General features: G+C 44.8%; 1 protein-coding gene across 12 annotated transcripts in view; it reads right to left on the bottom strand.

Annotated features, from left to right (window-relative positions):
• DNM1 (dynamin 1) overlaps positions 1-20723 on the bottom strand; it is a 730607-nt gene that overhangs the window by 101121 nt on the left and 608763 nt on the right. For all 12 annotated transcript variants that reach the window (XM_086924906.1, XM_086924901.1, XM_086924903.1 and 9 more), the window contains one exon: positions 3018-3188. In XM_086924906.1, the coding sequence (XP_086781032.1) occupies positions 3018-3188 (171 nt within the window). The remainder of the gene's footprint in view (positions 1-3017; positions 3189-20723) is intronic.

The following is a 20723-nucleotide window of genomic DNA, read 5'->3' as shown; positions in this document are numbered from 1 at the left end:
TAGGGAGCAGGGATATCAGGATCCGGAAGGAGAAGAGATATCTTGAGGATCCGAAGGGAGAAGAGCTCATATGATGTTTAGGGAGCAGAGATATCAGGAGGATCCTTAGGGAGAAGAGCTCATATGATGTTTCGGGAGTTGAGATATCAGGATCCGGAGGGAGAAGGGATATCTTGATGATACGAAGGGAGAAGAGCTCATATGATGTTTAGGGAGCAGAGATATCGGGATCCGGAGGGAGAAGAGCTCATATGATTTTTAGGGAGCAGAGATATCAGGATCCGAAGGGAGAAGAGATATCTTGAGGATCCGAAGGGAGAAGAGCTCATATGATGTTTAGGGAGTAGAGTATTTTAGGATCCGTAGGGAGAAGAGATATCTTGAGGATCCGAAGGGAGAAGATCTTATATGATGTTTAGGGAGCAGAGATATCAGGACCCGGAGAGAAAAGGGATATCTTGAGGATCCGAAGTGAGAAGAGCTGATATGATGTTTAGGGAGCAGGGATATCGGGATCCGGAGGGAGAAAGCTCATATGATGTTTAGGGAGCAGAGATATCAGGATACAGAGAGAGAAGAGCTCATATAATGCTTAGGACGCAGAGATATCGGGAACATGAGGGAGAAGAGATATCTTCAGGATCCGAAGGGAGAAGAGCTCATATGATGTTTAGGGAGCAGCGATTTCGGGATCCGGAGGGAGAAGAGCTCATATGATGTTTAGGGAGCAGAGATATCAGGATTTTTAGGAGAAGAAACATCTTGAGAATCCAAACGGAGAAGAGCTCATATGATGTTTAGGGAGCAGGGATATCAGGATCCGGAAGGAGAAGAGATATCTTGAGGATCCAAAGGGAGAAGAGTTCATATGATGTTTAGGGAGCAGGGATATCAGGATCCGAGGGAGAAGAAACATCTTGAGTATCCGAAGGGAGAAGAGCTAATATGAAGTTTAGGGAGCAGGGATATCAGGATCCAGCGGGAGAAGAAACATTTTGAGGATCCAAAGGGAGAAGAGCTCATATGATGTTTAGGGGGCAGGGATTAAGCATGGGCGAATTTTGCGAATCTCGCGTTCGCGAATTTTGCGGATTTGCGAACTCGCAATTCGCAAAATCCGCGAATTCTCGGATTTTTTTTTGTGTTCGCGCGGGTTTCTGCCAGTTCGCGAGGGTTTTGTACAATTTCGCAAACGCGAACTTACCTGTCGGGTCGCAAGTTTTGCGAACTTGTTTTTTCTACGTGTCCAGCCTGTTTGGGACACTCTTCTTCATCACTGCCACTCTCTGTCACCACTGCCACTCTCTGACTACTCATGCCACCCTCTGGCCCACCCATGCCACCCTCTGTTTCATCACAGCACCCTCTGGTTGTCCAGTCAGTGTACATTATTGTGGCAAAGCAAAGCACACCTTCCCTGCCTCAAGTGACCTGAATTAATTTGGGGCTGATTAATGTGTCACAGAATATTTTTTTAGCTGGCACCTGCTTCCTTAGTGCTTCCTGATTAGTGATCTTTTGCACTTGCTAAGTGCTTTCATTGTTTCACAATTAGTTACAACACCTGCCCTGCCCCAACTGACAATAATGAATTAGGGGCTGATTAATGGATTTGAACTTCCAGCCTGGCTCCTGCTTGTCTCCCTTAGCTGTAATTCAGGACCTTTGTGGCATATGTGTAACTATTCTGAGGTTCAGAGCAGGGTCACATAATAGTTGCAAGTAGGCAACTGAACTCTGGAGGGGCCCCTCGGGAAGCACTACAGGAAATGGCTACTAATGATGAGCCTGAACTTTTGAACCTGGTAAGTAGTTTCAGTTTTGCTAAGATCGTATTTCTGCAATTTAGCGCTTATTCGCGGGGCGCGAAGTTGTACTGGGAAGCCGCGAACTCACGCGAACAGTGCGAGCAAGCCATAAAATCCGCTGCTCACGGATTTGCGGATTTTGCGGGAGATTCGCGAATCTCGCGGATTGCGAATTTACCGAAAATCCGCAAAATCCGCGAGCGAAACGGATTTTCCGCCCATGCTTAGCAGAGATATCGGGATCTGGAGGGGGAAGAGACATCTTGAGGATCCGCAGGGAGAACAGATTCCATGATCAACAGAAGATGTACCCAGTAATGAACAAATAATCGGGGAGAAGAGTAACAGGATGATCTGAGAAAAGACAATTGGGATCTGCAAGGAGAAGAGGTAATATGATATGCAAGGAAAAGAAATAACACGATATATAGATAGAAGGGTAACAAGGTTTTGCTGAGATATTTAGAATAATATCATTTAGCTTCTGCTTTATATTTATTGCAGAAATGATCATTGATGCTTCTTACATCTTAACTGAACGAGCAGCGTGAAAATGGGCCTGATTCTCACATTTCTCATTGTTTTGACTTGTCTCTCCCTTGAGCACGATTTCTTAGGCTGCATGAATGCTGATACAGCCAACTGCTTTAACGAGCAATCAAGATGAAAGGCAGAATGCTGAGAACCCTTCGAGCACATGCTCATCCTGCTTGTTCAACAAAAAAGCTAGGTGCAAGAGAATGCCATATGCAGGCTTCAATAAATACACGCCTAGTACATGGAGTTGGAAGAGTACTGTCGCTATCAGGGGATGATATGTGCATTAAAAAAAAAGAGACTGAGGCCTAAGAGTTCCTACCTGGGTGAAGCAAATCTGGATAATAGAGCTTCAGCCTGGAGACTGTGAGAGGTTATTTGTAGTCTGTGAACACTATACAGCTTCGCCGTGTGAGATAGGTGTAACTACATGATGGAGGTAAATGTCAACATTGTGCAGCCTCATGCAGGGGGCTAGGTTGGGTGTGTGCTACATAAAAGAAGTCATTAATTTACTTACCTGAAACAGAAACTTTGCTGCATGTGAATCTAATTAAGATCCTACCTGAAAGGAATAAGTCTCTTTCTTACATATCCACAATAGATGGCAATAAGTGGCAAGGAGCCCCATGCATGATAGGGGTGAGGAAGAGAGATCAAAGCCATACGTACATTGTTGATCATCAGATGCATGATGGTCTTGGGCATGAGATCCCGGACGGTTTTGTTGACTATTCCCATGTATGAATCCACAAGGTTTCGGATGGTCTCCACTTGTCTTTCCAGTTGGGGATCCATGGAGTGCATGAAGCTGTCTGAGCCATTATCCTCTGCATCACTTGTCTGAATAAGAGGGAAGGAGAGATGGATCAGGTACAAGATCTGCATCTTTAAAGACACTGCACAACTAAAGGAAAGGCTTTGAGATGTCCTGGTTGATTCCCAGGTCGAGAGGGTGCTAAGAGGAACAGAGCAGGGAGCAAAGGTTACAACACAGAGACCACAAGCCATTTCTCCATTAAGATTTTGCATGTGCCAAGTCGGATTTAGCACCAGTTTGCCCACTGCAAAATGTCAGTAAAATGCTACTTACCATGTAAACATTTGTTTGTAGTGTGTAGTGCTCGAAAGTCACATGCTTAGCGTACTCCTGCCATCTAGTGTTGGGCTTGGATGTTTGCAAGTTGCTGTTCTTCAAAGAAATGTTTCAAGTCAACAGATATGCTGTGACTCCTGTCATATATATATTTCATATTTCATATATTTCATATATATATATTTCATATATTTCATATTTATATTTCATATATTGTGACTCCTGTCGGTGTATATTGCACATGGGCACAGACTCTGTATCTTATATGTTTTTTCACACAGCGGGTGAAAGGATGTATGGAGTGTGAATTTAATGTGTAGTGCCACAGCGCAATGTACAATTGAACTGTGATAAGTGGAAGATGGTCTGCATAGTTCACATTCATGTTGCATGATAATCTACACCACTACACGCTAGGAAGAGATGCTTACAGGGCAAGTAGCATTTTCCATTCATAGCAAGTGTGGTGTAGATGATTATGTTTAGCATAGACTGTACAGCAGTACCCTCCAGAAAGTGGTGGCTGGTGTGTGGATAACGCAGAAGTCCGAAATGATCTTCTTAGCACAGTTTGGCCAACTAGAGCCTGTTGACGTGCTAAGCTGTCCACACAATTATGCTTGTCAAAGGTACATAGGGTTGATCAGATAGCCATCTTACAGAAATCGGATAGTGGAATTGTCCCTAGGAGGTCCACAGTAGTTCCCTTTTTGTGGGTGGAATGTGCTGTAAGTGCGGCATATGGAACCCACTCTCCCTTATGGTAACAAGTCTGAAGCATTTGCCAGTCCACTTGGCTATGCCAGCCTTGGAGGAAGGAGGGCACTTGGGACGCTTTGAAAAGGAGACAAGGAGCTAATCTGACTTACGGAATTACATGGTGCTGTCCATGTAGTACTTGAGGGTCCTTCTGACATCTAATGTGGTCGGTGCTCTTTATGCAAAGGAATTGAGCTGGTGGAAGAAGGCCGGTTTGGCTAGGATGGAAGGGCAAAACCATCTTAGAGTGGAACTTAGGGTTAATTCTAAGAATGACCCTATCCTTGTGGACCAGGAAAGGCTCCTACAGATCGAGTGCTTGCAAGCCACTGATGCTACTAAGTGAAGTGGTAGCTACAAGGAAGGCTACCTTCCAGGAGAGAAACTGCAGAGGAAATGAATGATTAGGTTCAAAGGGTGGACCCATGAGCCTGGTGAAGACTACTTTGAGGTTCCACACAGGAGCAGGAAGTGCTCTAGGGTCTACGATCATTTTGAGGGTCTCCATTAAGGCATACGCCACGGGTATTCTGAACAGAAATATATGTTATCTGTTGTGCATGAAGGCTGCAGCTAAGTTTAGGTGAATAAAGGTGTGTGCAAGGCCTGCCTTTTGTAAGTGTAAAAGGAAGGTAACAGTCTCCTGGAAGTCTTCAGGGATAGCTGAAAGGAAAGCAGTTCCAAGTAATTGGGGTGGCGATCCCGGTATTGAGAGGGCCACTTTATTTGTATTGTGTATTGGTTGAGTAGCGCATCTGAACTCCAAGAGACTGGGATCTGTGATAATGGTCATGTGTGAGGCGTGGTCTGCAAAACGCCTGCCTGGCACCAAGCTGGTGGTTGCCCACCATTGCAGAGATCGGTGTGCTTTGGGCTGTACCAGCACTAGATCTTCCCAGTGACCTATCGCTAGAGACCACTGGACTGCCAAGCACTCTTGAAGGGGTGCATATGCAACCTCTCAAGGGGGAAGATTGCGATGCAAAAAGCCATCATTCGTAGACGGTGCATGAACAGAACGAACAGTGAGCTGACTAGTGGGCTGAAAAAGAGGCAGCAGGTGCCGAGAAGAGGTTTGGTAGACTTTCCTTGTCAGCGCTTTTAGAATGGACCCCAGGAAGGGCTGGATTTGAAGCAGCTGCAGATGGGACTTGGTGGAGTTTGTAATGGAGCTCAAGCTGTGAAGCAAGGACACTTTACTTGATGTGTCAGATACTGGAGCTTCATGCTGCACTTGATCAGGCAATCGTCGCTGTAGAGGAAGGCATGAATGTCGTCCCTGTGCAATTGTGCAGCCACCACTACTAGGCAATTTGTAAACACAGCTGGGGGCCGTGTTGACTCCGAAGAGAAGTACTTTAAACTAGTAGTGTTGGCCACGTGCCACAATGTAAAGGTACTTTGAGTGGGCGGGATGAGAAAAACGAAGTTAAAGGAGACCAAACACCATCATGAAATCCCCTTATTGAGGAAGGGGATGACATGTTGTATGGTTGTCACCCGAAAATGGTCAGATACGATGAACCAGTTGAGGCGCCTCAGATCAAGGAAGAGTCTGAAGGAGCCTTCCTTCTTGGGGATTAGGAAGAAAAGGAAGTATATGCTGCTCTCCTGATCTTGCTAAGACAACCTTTCTATGGCGTACTTCTGAAGATGGCCTTGGACCTCTTCCTGGATGAGCACGAGGTGATCGTTGCTCAGGGTGTGTGCAGGGGTGGGTGTGCAGGGGTGGTATGTTGGGGGTCGAGTGCAGGTCGAGCCACATGCTGTGTTGATCAAGGGCTAGGAATACTTTGATGTGGCCTTCTCCCAGTAGCAGGAGAAATCAAAACCTCCACAGACAGGTGATTTGTAATGGGGGAGGGGGGGGGCATTGGGGCAAGGCATTCCTTGGAGGAGGTATCTCTTTTGCTAGAGCCTTCTAACATCCCCCAGTTGTTTCCTCCATATGACGTCTATTGTACTTCCTGCCAACCTAGTGATGGAAAGCCCGATGCTGCCTTTGGTAGGAGTGGGGGTGATCAGGCAAGATGGTCTAGACAGACAGACAGACAGACATACAAACACACACACCCCCCCCTCCACCGGGCTGTGCTTCTGAAATAAGCCCCTGTCTAAAGAAGCTTGGAGAGTCCCTGTGGTTTTGGCCATTTTGGTATCCTTTTTTTTATCTTCCCGAGCCTCATATCAACATCTTGCCTGAAGAAGTGATCCCCGTCAAAGTGGAGTTTGAGGAGGAGCAGCTGGACCTCGAGTTTGAACCAGGAGATACGGATTCAGGTTTGACACCTAAGGATGACCCTGGAGGCTGTGTCTTTTGGCATCCAACACACAACAAATGATGGTGTTGGAGACACTATCTCTCCCCACTCTTCAATTGCTCTGGGAGGTGATTGAGGAGTTCCTCTATTTCCTCCAAGTGTGCCTCATCATACTTGGATAGAAGACCAAATGAATTGGCTATCGGCCAATGGGAAGCTGGTCCTACTGCTGCTCTTTTGCCCTAAACATCTATCTTTTTGATCTCCTTGTTTTGAGGAGCAATGCCAGCGTCCTGGGCAGACGCATACCAGTAGGGAATCTGGTGGACCTGTCTCCTAAGGTATGGGGGGTCATTTGGAGGGGGCTTGAACCTGTTTTCAAACCTAGGAGGGATGACATTGTCCTTGACAGGCTCCTTAACATTCTCAGGTGAGGATTTTAACGCAGCCTTCAGCATAGGGAGGAACTGTACCGAGCACTCAGAGTTAGAAAGCTTCACCATCCAGAAGTTGTCCTCCTCTTGGATGACACGCATGTCAACTTTACAGTGTGCTGCGACTCTTGGATATGGGTCACAGGGAAGGAGCCTCCCTCAGAAGCAAGTCTCCTCTTGCAAGGGCACTGGCTCCCAAGGTGGAGGCGGTATGGCGGAGATCTTACCAGTAGCTGGGTGTATGAAGAGATGCAGTTTTCTAACATCCAACCCGGTGGTTCGGCGTCTGCAGTTTCATCCTCTTCTTTCTCGTTGAAGCTCCAGATGGTTTCAGTGCTGAGTAGGGTTTCGGAGTCAATGGTGAAGTGCTGGTGAGGGCCTCTAATGGTGGTGTTGATGTTTGATGCCCTTTGAGTGGCTGGTGATCGACTGTAGATGGAGGTTGATGCCTTTGGCCTTAGCTTCAGGCTTGGCATGCATGGACACATTGTGATGGTGCTGACCGGAGCCTTAAGGCGGCGGCCCCATGACTTGTCTTGCTGCAATGGCTGTACTCAGGGCTCGATGCCTGATTCCCTCAGGAGCAATGCTCTGCCTCATGTGGACTTTTGTTGGGGCCTCATTTTGTCCTGAGTTGCAGGCATACTTACAACTCTGGGCGTTGTCTTCATGAGGTGCCCCTTCATTGGTGCCAGGTTTATGGCCAGGCCAATGTTGCGCTACTGGGAGCTGCGATGGACCAGCTTTTTCCTGTTCCTGAGCGCAAAGAGATCCTCGTGCACAAAAATGTCTGGGGTGCCAGAACCGTGCTGGCATTGCATTTTACTGTGTGCTCGAGGTGTTTTCTTTGAAGGTAGGGCATGATGGGCAAGTGGCACTGTCGTCGTTTGGAATAGGCAGAGATTTCCCACCTCGTGGCAGTCTGCCCACAGATATTTGGCATGGTAGCGAAGCCAATCCGGAAATGGTGTCGATTCCATCAGCCGCTGACCGTTCTCAGGCGACGGCAGGGCGGGAAGTGCGCTGGATCCCTGAGGGGGCGAGGCCCTCAATGTCTTGATGTGGCATTAGTTTTCGGAGGCATTGGGAGACCGTGCTCATCGGAGCGGTGGACGGTGTCCAAGTCGGACGAAACCTTATGTGATAGGGTGGAGAATGGACGGAGTCTGTGCCAATGTGCAATGTACACGGAAGCGGATTCACAACATCTGTGGAAAAATAAAACAACTTACAAATGTTCAAGCCCAACACTAGATGGCGGGAATATGCCAGGCATCTGCAGTTACACATGCTACAAACATATTTTCAGACTAAGTTTGCCCCAGATGTGGCTACACTTCTGTTTATAAACTGAGGCAAATTTAGTTTTCTCCACTCAGTTTTTATGTAGTTTTTGCACTGAGCTCAAATGGTGAAAAAATCCTCTTTGCTCCATTTGTTCCATTAGGAAGTTAAAGGAGTCCCCAGGACGATTTGCCTGACAGTTCAACCCTCTTGAAGCCCTGGCAGTTCCAGGAGATGACAGTGGGAGTCACACTCAGAGGCTCAGAGAACAGCAGACATGTCAATTTGGGTTCTTGAGCCCAGAGTCTCTCTCCAGTACAGTCCCCTACGAATATGTCCCTCTCGACAATCTCACAGGCCTCTCTTCAGAACGACCACGAAGAACATGTGCTACTCATGTCCATACTCTACAGCATGCAAAATAAAAAGAGGGTTATTGATCAGAAAGTGGAAACTGAAGTATTAGGAGAGAACAACGTTAATATGAGAATTTAGAACCAGGTTAAACGGAGAAGAAAAAAATGAATGAAAATAAGTCAATAAAAGGAATGGAAAAAAGTCTCTGGTACAAGTGACAATAAGAAGGGAAAGTCCCCTCAGAGAGATGGGTCCAAAAGAAGAGAAGACACTCGAAAAACAAAAACAAGGCAGAGAGAATGTTCTGGGAGCATCTGGCGCGCAGAGCAGCCAGCGCCTGCCACTTACTTTGTCCTTGTCCTGGGGGTTAGATTTTGAGCAACAACCACAAAAAAAAGTAATAAAATATATTTTAGTTGGTCAAAAAGATTTCACTTCTTACTTTATGTATTAAAGTACAGTTTGATTTGGCTAAATGAAGCACTGAGTTGTGTTTGACTGTAATCGAGCAGGTAAGTGAACAGGTAAGCTAGAGATTCAGAGGCACCAGAGGCTTCATGCTCAAAGGATGTTGCACCTGCCGAGCCAGTGGGACTCTCGTCGCTATTCTAAAAGACAGAGAGGCATATGTATAAGAAAGTGGCGGTGCGCGGGTTAGCTCCAAAATTGCTAACGCCGCACTCCGTCACTTTAGAAACGCAGGGACGCATCGTATTTACAATAATACGGTGCAGCCCTGCGTTTCTCCCTGCCCTGGTGCTAACCTCAGCTGCCTAGCGCCAACGCAGGCACCCTTGCACCATATTACAAGGGTGCATGATTGAGGGAATGATTGTTCACACATAAACAATCCAGAATGGCGATGTGTGATGCATGGTGCAGCACACATAGAAGTTGCAAATAGTCATTTTTTAAATGATTATTTATGTGCAGTAAGAGACACCTTCCTGCACACAAACAATAATTCATGGCGTTTTGCTGTTTTTATGAGAGCTGCACATTGCAGCACACATAGAATCAGCAAAAAAGGAGAAGAAAAAAAGCATTTCTCCTCATTTTGCCATGTTGTAACCAGGTTTTCCATGGTCTTAATTTTGGCGCTGCCACCTATTTACGCCACCCTTGTAAATAGGGGGAAGCGTCAAAATCAATGGGTTTTGTAGCAGAACACCCACGGCAACATCCGCTGCAACACCCACGGCAACACCCACGGCAACACCCGCTGCAACACCCGCTGCAACACCCACTGCAACACCCACTGCAACACCCACGGCAACACCCGCTGCAACACCCACGGAAGCAACCGCTGCAACACCCACGGCAACACCCACGGCAACACCCACTGCAACACCCATGGCAACACCCACGGCAACACCCACGGCAACACCCACTGCAACACCACGGCAACACCCATGGCAACACCCACGGCAACACCCACGGCAACACCCACGGCAACACCCACTGCAACACCCACGGCAACACCCACTGCAACACCCGCTGCAACACCCGCTGCAACACCCACGGCAACACCCACTGCAACACCCACAGCAACACCCACTGCAACACCCATGGTAACACCCATGGTAACACCCATGGTAACACACACTGCAACACCCACAGCAACACTCACTGCAACACCCACTGCAACACCCACAGCAACACCCACAGCAACACCCGCTGCAACACCCACAGCAACACCCACAGCAACACCCACAGCAACACCCACTGCAACACACACTGCAACACACACTGCAACACCCACGGAAACATCCGCTGCAACACCCACGGCAACACCCACTGCAACACCCGCTGCAACACCCACTGCAACACCCACGGCAACACCCGCTGCAACACCCACGGAAGCAACCGCTGCAACACCCACGGCAACACCCACTGCAACACCCATGGCAACACCCACTGCAACACCCACGGCAACACCCACTGCAACACCCACGGCAACACCCACTGCAACACCCACAGCAACACCCACAGCAACACCCACAGCAACACCCACAGCAACACCCACAGCAACACCCACAGCAACACGCACTGCAACACCCACTGCAACACACACTGCAACACCCACTGCAACACCCACGGCAACACCCGCTGCAACACCCGCTGCAACACCCACTGCAACACCCACGGCAACACCCACTGCAACACCCACAGCAACACCCACTGCAACACCCATGGTAACACCCATGGTAACACACACTGCAACACACACTGCAACACCCACAGCAACACCCACTGCAACACCCACTGCTTGCCCCTTTTGCGCTAAGTGTAGCATGAAAGGGGGCCTTATTTACAAGGCTTAATGCTGCGTTGTAAATAAGGAGAATGGTTTATCGCTAAAAGTGACATTCCTGTGGCGATAGGTGCTTGTAAATATGCCTCAGAATGCGCAATACGTTCCCATTACTAAAGCACTGAGAGGCGCACAGAAAAGGGGGTGGTCAAAGGATGTGCCCTCCTCCTTTTGGTTCATGTGTTTTGCACAAATGCTTTGCAACTATATTTTGCGGTTGTAATGCATGGAATGGTTTTGTGTGGGCCTGGATTTGTGACAGTGAATGCACATACGCATAGATATGGGAGGGACAACCATCTTCAGTTCCTAGGTATTTTTTGCCTTACTCTCTCACTGTTTGGTCTTGTGCACAACCTGCTTTTCTCACAGTTAGAAGGGTACATCCAGCTGCAAGTTCTGGCCTGCAGATGTTTTTCTCACCTAGACTATGTGATTTTCTGATTCAGACCTGGATTAAATGTCCTTGCTAAACTGGCCCGAATCCATGGAATTGATAGAGGGTGCCAAGCCTTTAAATCCCAGTGGCTCTTCTCAGTTCCAGGAAGGGTCTAGTCTCCTACCAGGGCACTTCAGTAAGTGGAGCTGTGTTAGATGAACCCATACTATATGACTCGGACAAATACATTTGAGGGATATTGTTTCTCCCAAATAACACGAGGCAGTGAGTGCAGCATGGACTTTCAAAGAATCAAAAAAGACTTTGAAACATCCGGCGTTTGGTATCAGCGCAGGTGCAGTGTGTGTTCTAATCCCAATACTATGCCAGGACCATACCACTGACTCAACACTGATTTTGGGGTACATACTGTTGCTGTTTGCTATCTGCTTCCACCTCCTCTATCACTTAGGTTAACATTGACTTCTCCACTTGCTGCCTTTGAAAAGTTAAGTGTACTTCAGGAGTTTAGTTAGTTATCCAAATGCCAGTCCTGTGGTGTACCCGAGACAGAGGGCCACAAGGGGACTTGCTAGTGACTTCATGAGACCTCAAGCTAGGGCAGGGGAGTGCTGGAACACCAGTGTATGCGCCAGGTCACAGCCATTTATGTCTGTATACCTCTCGAAGTGCCAGGATAGGGTGTCCGCAGTACAAGTGTACGTACGAGAGCACAATGAGGTGTCCCCCTTGTCTCACAGACTCTCGACATTTCAAATCTAATTTGATGTGTAATTTACAGGCACCTTGTATAATAGCGTTTGGCGCATGTCCTAAGATCATAAGTGGAGAAGAAGGGGGTTTGAGTTGCACTGCACTTTCTAAAAAAAACAAAACGTTAATTTAAACTCCAAATCCTTAATGTGGTATCATCCACAATTAGCAAAATAGGTTAGGGATATACAACAAATGTATAGCTGGCAGCTGGTTGAGCCGTGCACTGTATCTTTCACTGCACCTATAAAGTGAAAGAAGGAAAAGTTACTTACCTGTAATACGAATTCTCTTCGAGGCGAATACTCAAAAGGTCTAAGCACTGAATTGTGCTGTGCATGCGCGGGACCGGTACCACTCTGTAGTTATAGTTAAGGTTACCAGAGATAGGGATCTTGAATTTTTGCACAGCCTTTTGACAAATCTCCATGAAACATAGCAGGCCTGTTGCACCCGTTACATAGTTTTAGGATTGAAAGTTTCACAGCATTTAATCAAGGGGGTGCAAAGAAAACAGGGAGGGTCCCAAAATATGCTTCAAATACAATGCATTTTACATCGACTTGTGTATTTGACGCAGCGGCAACACAGCTCAACGGATTGTAATGAAATTTCATGGCAAAGTATTAAGTAGATGATTCTTTTTTGTTTTGCGAGTGATGTGATGAAATGTTTATGAAGTTAGTTATATGGGCTAACAACTTAATGACATCTTGTAGCACAATACTCCTAAAAGCAACAAGGAAGCCCCAAAAATAAACTAGGCTGCATATGTACAGCTTCAGGTTCACTGCATGAAAGACCATGTTATGGTCACATGCGAATGGAAACCTATAAACAAAGACACAATTAATAGCAGTGAGCCACATAAACTACTATTTGGAGGACACGATAATTGGCACCTAGAAAACAAAATAGAACTTTTTACAACAATTACAATGATTGCCTTTCATTTCACGACAGGACCTGAGGCTTCGATTATTCTTTTTCCATCATTACTACTGCAAATAGCAGCCAATCAAGAAGCAGTAAACATACACATGTGAACTACTTCTGCCAAGAGGCTTTGAACCCTGCCTCATCATCAACAGTCCACCAATAGTACATAGACATAACCTACAAAACAGTGAGGCCCCATCTCGACTGCCTCTTTCTTTGCATTAATGACAGTCCAAGCAGGGACTAACCAGAGGACTAAGAACCCATTTAACGGAGATTCACAGAAGTCCGGAAAACAACTGATACTCAAGGGTAACTGGAGCTCAACAACGACTCAGCCTAGTTCCTGATTGAAGCCTGGAAGTATAAAGAAGATATGAACCCAGATTCACGACCCTGAAATAATCACAAGTCTTTCAGATGAGCATTCAGACGAGATGCGAAAAGATCCACCTGACATAGACACAGTGAGCACAAAACGTTCAGGAAAATTTGGGGATTAAGCCTCCAGTCGCTGTAGTCATTAGAAGCCTGGAATTCCAATTTGCTACGAGGTTGTCTTTGCCGGGAATATATTCCGCAAGCCCCGTAATCTTCTGATTGAGGCAGATGTTTGCTAGCAGACAAGACCTTACATCCCCCCCAATCGATTGATGTAACTAACCGCTGACACATTGTCTATCCGAAGAAGAAGTGGAGAAGTGTGGCTCAATGGCTAGAGCGGCAGACCCTGATGCAGAGGTCTAGCCCGGGACCAGGGTTCAATTCCCCGCCTTGGCGGGTCTTGGGCTAAAAATTCCACGGACCTGATATTTTTCGCCTCGGTGCCTATTCTAATCAAGGAGTCCCACTCTGCAACTCTGGGCAATAGCTTGCTTAATCTCCACAACAGCCCCCACAACGCTAAGGATGACTGGCCTCCACCTTGGGGGTGCCCAGGAGTGGACGCCTCACAGGGAAAGCCAGGACGGGTTCCACAGCGGTATTCGTACAAGCGCCTTGAGACCCTTGCGGGTGAGTAGTGTGCTATACAAGTATCAATTTACTTTTTTTTTTTTTTACATTTACAAGGATGCAGTAGTTGGTCTTCATGGGGAGAGGGACTTTATGGCAAATGAACTCACCAAAAGCTCCAAGCAATGTATATGAAGTTCTAGCTCTTCTGATGACCAGCGACCTCCGGTAGAAAAGTCTCTGCACCTTGCTCTCCAGCCCCAATGGCTGGCGTCAGACTCGATGACATCTGGAACTGCCCCGAAAATGGGTCTGCCATTCCATGCTTCCATGTGAAGAAACCGCCATTCTACTGTAAGTCTACTCTATTCCACAGTATGCCAATCCAATCTACGCTATTCCACTTATGCCACACCACTGTATGCTACTCCACTATGCCACTCCAGTGTATGGCTCTCCACTTCCACCACTTAATTCTACGATATTTGATTGGACCTCGTAATTTGCTTACAGGACACCTGGCATAAAGACCCAGTCTACGTAGAGGGGTATACTACGAATTGGGTTAAAGCGGCTGATTCTACCTCTGGCAGGGCAAAGGGAGGTCTGCTGACACTTGTATCTAATAAATTAACAGAGTGCAAAATTATTTCTTGCATAACTATAGGTCCTAATTGTCAGTTAACCAGACTGAGATTTAATAGGGGAAACGATTTGCTGCTAATTAATTTCTATAACAACTTTAGTAGGAATAGAGGTGGTGTTCTCCACGATATTGAAAAAGCAATTGATAGTGCACTGGCAGTGGCAAACAGGCAAGTAATCCTTTTATGGATGGGTGACTTTAATATCCAAATGTGCCCACTTGCCCACACTAAAACGTGTGGTTTTAGAAAAGGTAATACTCCAAACGAAAGTACAGATTTCTTGCATTTTCCCCATGGCGATTATGGAACAGCACTAAACGCCTTGTTATCCAAATATGATCTTGACCTTTTAAGCTGTACAAGGGATAAGAACAATATTTTATGCCCAACTTTTACTGGCAGAGGCGCATCAACAAATATAGACCGTATTCTACTATCAAATAATAGTGATTATAAAGACCTTTGGATCACGGAACAGGTGGTGCGCGACCACAATGGTGTTTCAATAGCCCTGTTAAGCTGGGGAAATAAGCAAGTAAACACATCCAACTGCGTTATTGATATTATCCCCGTAAAACAAAATGGCATGAGACTAAAGTGGGCAGCTGTTGATCCAAGTAAAATACAAAAGGAAGTTATCACGAACTGTAAACAAGAAATAGATTATTGTTTAGGAGAGGAGGTGGAATCAAAAGATTAATGGATTTATAGAAGGACTTCTTATAAGGAAGCACAAAGCTAGGAAACAGGAACAGATAGGATGGTTTAATAAAAGCTGTACCAATGCCTTACATAATTTAAAGCAAGCACTGGGTACAAAACCTCGAAATAGAGAGCATTAGAGTATCACGCCTCAACTACAAACATACTATTAAGGCCCGGAAAAAAGAACGGCAAAATGAGGCCTGGGACAACTTTAGTCTGGCAGCAAGAACTAAGAATAGCAAACTTTAAATTGTCCCTTTTTAAAAGATGATAGCCGACCAGAACTCACCTCATATGTAAATAGCGATAATTGGATTGAACATTATACATCCATTTTTAATCCAGATAGGATTGATATAAATCAGCCGCCTAGCTCCATCTGACCCATATTACCTCTATTGATGCAATTAGATGAAGTATATGCAGGACTATCTGATAGTAAAGGAGGGAAGGCCCCGGGGCCCGACGGAGTACCCATTGACTTATATAAAAGTCAGGAGGATCTCTGGGCACCAATTTTAACTAAGATTTTTGATGCAGCCATTGATGGCCGAATTCCCTCAACATGGGGTCAATCATTAAACATTCCCCTTTTTAAAAAGAGGTTGTAAATCTGAGGCCAGCAGCTATCATCCTATATCGTTGCTGGACTCGTCCCTCAAAGTAATGAGCAGGGTCATGCTGAAACGACTTGAAACATGGGCCGAGGATAAAAAAATTCTTTCGCAAGCCCAATATGGGTTTAGAAGAGGCATTGAGACCCTGGAACAGAGTGTGAATTTGGATCGTCTTATAAATAAATACACTGTGGCAAAGAGGGGGAAATTATTTTTATGTTTTGCGGACCTAAGCAGCGCTTTCGACCTGGTAGATCATTCTATTCTATATTGTGGCAGATACTTCTGGACACCGGTGCCCCAAAGGAAATTGTTTATTTTTTGGCCAGGGTGTATGAGAAGTTGTCCAGCAAAGTGCGTCATAGTCCCGCAGGCGAGTGTACTCCTTTGTTTAAGGTAAAAAGGAGCATCCGCCAGGGAGGTGTACTTGCGCCATTTTTATTTTAATTATTTATTAACCATGTGGATAGTACACTAAAACAGATACTTGCTAACGCACCCTCTATCGAGGGCACGGTTGTCCCTATTTTATTATACGCAGAGGATGCGGTTTTAATTTCACGTACCCCTATTGGCCTGCAACGCCTTATAGATAATTTTACCAAATTAATAAAACAAAGACATTTGTAATGCCGTGTGGAAAATCAACAACTAAATCAGGGAAGGCCTTTTACCTAGAAGGAACAAAAATGCAAACAGTTAAATCATTTTGTTACCTGGGGGTAACTTTTGCAGGAAACGGGAAATGGTCACAGGAATATGTCAACATCCGCCACAAAATGAGCAGGAATGTAAATGGCATTTTCCGCTTTGCTGCAAAAGTTGGTGCACGAAGAATTAGAGATATGGTAACTATATATAACGCCAAGTGCGTATCCTCCGCACTTTACGGTGCGGGAGTATGGGGTCACCATCTCGAACAATCATTACAGCATGACAAAAATACATTAATTAAACGTCTGCTGTGTGTACCACCGTCAGCTTCTACTGAAATAATACATCAAGAAGTGGGTCTAAAATACATCTCAGACTTGGCAGGACTCCTCCCCCTTTTATTGTGGCGATCTATTTGGGCAAAGCCTGAAACTGCATTTACACAAAGCATAATAAAAGACTGTATTAAGCTCGGCCACAGTTTTCGCATTCCATGGCTGAGCCACATACGATATTGGTACAGCCTTTTATTTAATTGTGACATCCTTAGCGAACCTGAGTATGCAGTTGCAATCACTAAAAAGAAGCTTTTTTGGCCCATAATAGTGATACAAGAGGAAAATTAATTAAGTCTCTGCCAACCGTTGTATTTTATAATGAACTAAACCTCATAACAGGTTTTCAGTCATATCTGGATGATGTTACCATACCTTCCCACCGTTTTGTCTTAACGCGTTTAAGGTTGGGGATTGTACACCATTTAGTGGCTTTTCCAGTTTTGAAAAGAAAGTACGAGTGTAGTATGTCCTTGCGACAACATGTCCACGCAAAGTTCCTGCCATTTTTTATTGTTCTGTAAATTTTATCACTTTTTAAGAAAATTCTATCTGAAGCCACTGTGTTTAAAATATAATGTTCCATCCACCAAAAATGCATTGAAGCTGCTATTTTCATTGGAAAGTCATGATATTTGCTTTTTTAAGGCATCTTATATTTTAAAAAGTATTGCAGCCAGGAAACTAATTATATTTTAAAGTTAAATCTATGAAGTTTAAATTTTGTATTTATCTACAAAGTTAACCACTGTAAATGAAACAAAGAATTATATGCACTTTATATTTGCCACTTTAGCACATTTTGCACATGCCTTATAACCAATTAACTACTTTTCGTGAACCCGCTTGTATGATAGTATAAGTTACTTTATTGCGTTTTTTGCACATTTTTAGAATTGTATTTTGTAAGTTTGTTTCAACATCTATGCTCAGTAACTGTATAATATGCAATAGAAACTGTATTTTTTGGCTATGTATGCTTTTATGGATGTTACAAAACACTGAATAAAGCTTTGAAACTGAACTTGAAACTGAACTGATTGGACCTCACTCCAATGTATGCCACGCCATTGTATGCTATTACACCCTACCCCACGCCGCTGTATGCCACTCTGCTCTACACCGTTCTATTGTATGACAATGCTCTGCTTTACGCCACTCCATTCTATGCATTTACACTGCACACAACTCCACTCTTCGCCAGCCCACTCTACACTATTACGCAGTATGCAACTCCACTCTACGCCTCTCCAGTGTACGTCACTCCACAGTATGCTACTCCAGTGTATGCTATTCCACTCTATGCCATTCCAATGTATCCTACTCCACTCTACACCGCTCCATTCTATGCTATTTCATCAGACACCATGCCACTGTATGCTATTACACTCTACCCCATTCCAGAGTATGCTGCTACGGTCTACACCACTTCTCTGTAATCCACGGCACTCTATTCCACTTCCTGATACATGTCCTTATATAGGCACAATTCGCATTGCCCTTATACAGGCATAAGGTCCCAGTCCTTATTTAGGCACTAGCCATGCTATCCAAATACAGGCATGTTCACCTACATCCGCCCACCCCAACGTCACAACGAGTTCTTAGAAACTAGACCCATAGGCTGTTGGGAGTTTCCCTAGCCCGGTATTATTGATTTCTCCAAGAACTAATTTATTATGCATGAACCGCTATTCCCTCAGGGTTCATTCCTGACTTCTTCCTCTGCCCGACTTTACCTCAATGCTAACATTCCAAGGCACCTACCAGGTATAAATATACCTTCTCTTGCCCAAGCAATTAGGAGGAGACCTCGACTTTAGAGGAGCCCGTGTCCCGGCCTGACGCACTGACAAGACGCAGTTAACTGTGCTCGCAGACAATCCAGATTCCAGTGTTCTGACTCCCTTTGCGTGGTGTTAGAGTTCGAGACCCGGAACGAGATTCTAACCTCTCTCATTCTCAAGGTATGGAGCTGACTAGAACCTCGAGGGACTCTTGTCATACAAACTTAGCATACAAACTATAGCCTATGGCACCTACTTCTTACCTTGTACTACACTTAGGTACACTGGGGTAGAACTAGTTAGAGAAGCATCTTATGAGTACTCGCATTTTTAGCCTATGTTATTTATGTATATGAATATATGTGTCATTGCTAAAAGATAATGCTAGCACAGTATATTTCTTTCTACTGCTTACGCTGTAAATAATAAATCTTGCATACTGTCTTACGATTGTAACAGCTCATATTTCTTACAGGAGAAATAAGACTGTTCAATAAATCCTTTTTATTGAAATGCCTGTCTATTCTTTCTGCGTAACTCTGAAGAAACTAGGCATGCACGATTAGCTGATTGAAACTGTTATCTATTGTTTCCACGATTCAGAGTGTTCTGATTCTAAAGAGAAATAAAGTTGTCATGTTTATGGGCTTGCCAGAAACTACTCCCTTCTTGTTTACAAGGAGTTTCTAGTGGCCTCTGAGTTAGCTGGCACACAAAGTAATTAAGTTTAATATACTCGATAGTGGCATACTGACCTCAGTCCTATGCCAAACCTATAGTGTATATTATTCCAATGAACAGAGCCTATTAGGGAAATAGGAACTACACTACATGGCACCCAACAGTTTGGTAAGGCAGACATTTAACGCTAGATACTGAGTACCTCAGTCGCGCTTTTCTCAGAGACCCCTACTTACATACTCCATAAGACGTCTGGAGTGGGTAGGGTTAAGTAGCCGCCAAAGCTGAATAGGACAAAAATCCTATACATTAGCTGCTTGGTTTGTTCAACGTTGAAGGATACAGTGTTCCAAAAATATTGTGCACCTTATCTTTGTTTCCTTGAAACTTGTTCTACATTTTTCAAAAACAATGTCCCTTAAAGTGGATACTAACACCGAGAACGGTGTAGATGCGGCTGACCCAGTCGTAACAGCTTTTAATTTTACAGGTTTAAATGAAACCGATGAGGGTGTTATAAACATGCATCCAAATTTAAGGAAAGCCTTCACTCTGAAACCTATACAACACGGCCTAACACCAAGATGTGGTAGAGCAGTTTTCATGATAGAGGCACACAAATCATTTCAGACAGAGGTATTCTATTCATGGTTTGAATTCCCAGAATTAAATCCATCCAGTAACAAAAGTGTTTCACTTCTTTAAAGAAGATGAAACACCTGAGGAATATATTCCTTTCGAGGATATTGAAATTCCACTCACATACCAGGAGCATAATCTCTGGTTTAAAGGCGCCCTAAAACATCACAAAAACATTACCAGGCTCGGTCCACTAGGTAGACCAGGAGCGGCATGGCTGATTTTAGCCGGCTACACACCTTATCCTGACATCGAAGATATGTCAGACGATTAATTACTCACTCAACTAAAAGAGTTCATAAAAATGTACAGACAATTAGTCCAATATGTCATGCAGACTTTCACAGTCCAACCACCAATGACCATTGTAAATCAAACCCCTCAACAGGGTAATTTCTCCACAGACTTTACACGCAGTCATGGGTAAAATGCCCACAAAACGTGAACAAATTCCATTCTGGATAGCTCACAAAATTACTCAAATCGAAGCAGTATTTCCTGATACTAGCTCTTATGAGAAACACAGAATCCTAACAATCTGTTTAACAATGGGGATCACACCACAACTGGAAGACTGCACCACTTTGGGCACAGTCTTTGCTGCCATCTATACTAAAACACATGGTGTTCCGTCAATTGAATAATACCAGATGTCCTGATACAAATTCAAAACGAATACGGGGCAGAGCCTGCTCTGAATTTAGGTATGAAATTACTGAAAAATTTCGACCAGGTCTCAACAAAAATATTATCTAATATTAA

The sequence above is a fragment of the Lissotriton vulgaris genome, chromosome 5 (genome assembly GCF_964263255.1).
Source record: "Lissotriton vulgaris chromosome 5, aLisVul1.2, whole genome shotgun sequence".
Lineage (NCBI taxonomy): Eukaryota > Metazoa > Chordata > Amphibia > Caudata > Salamandridae > Lissotriton > Lissotriton vulgaris.
This window is presented reverse-complemented; position numbering and strand designations above follow the sequence as displayed.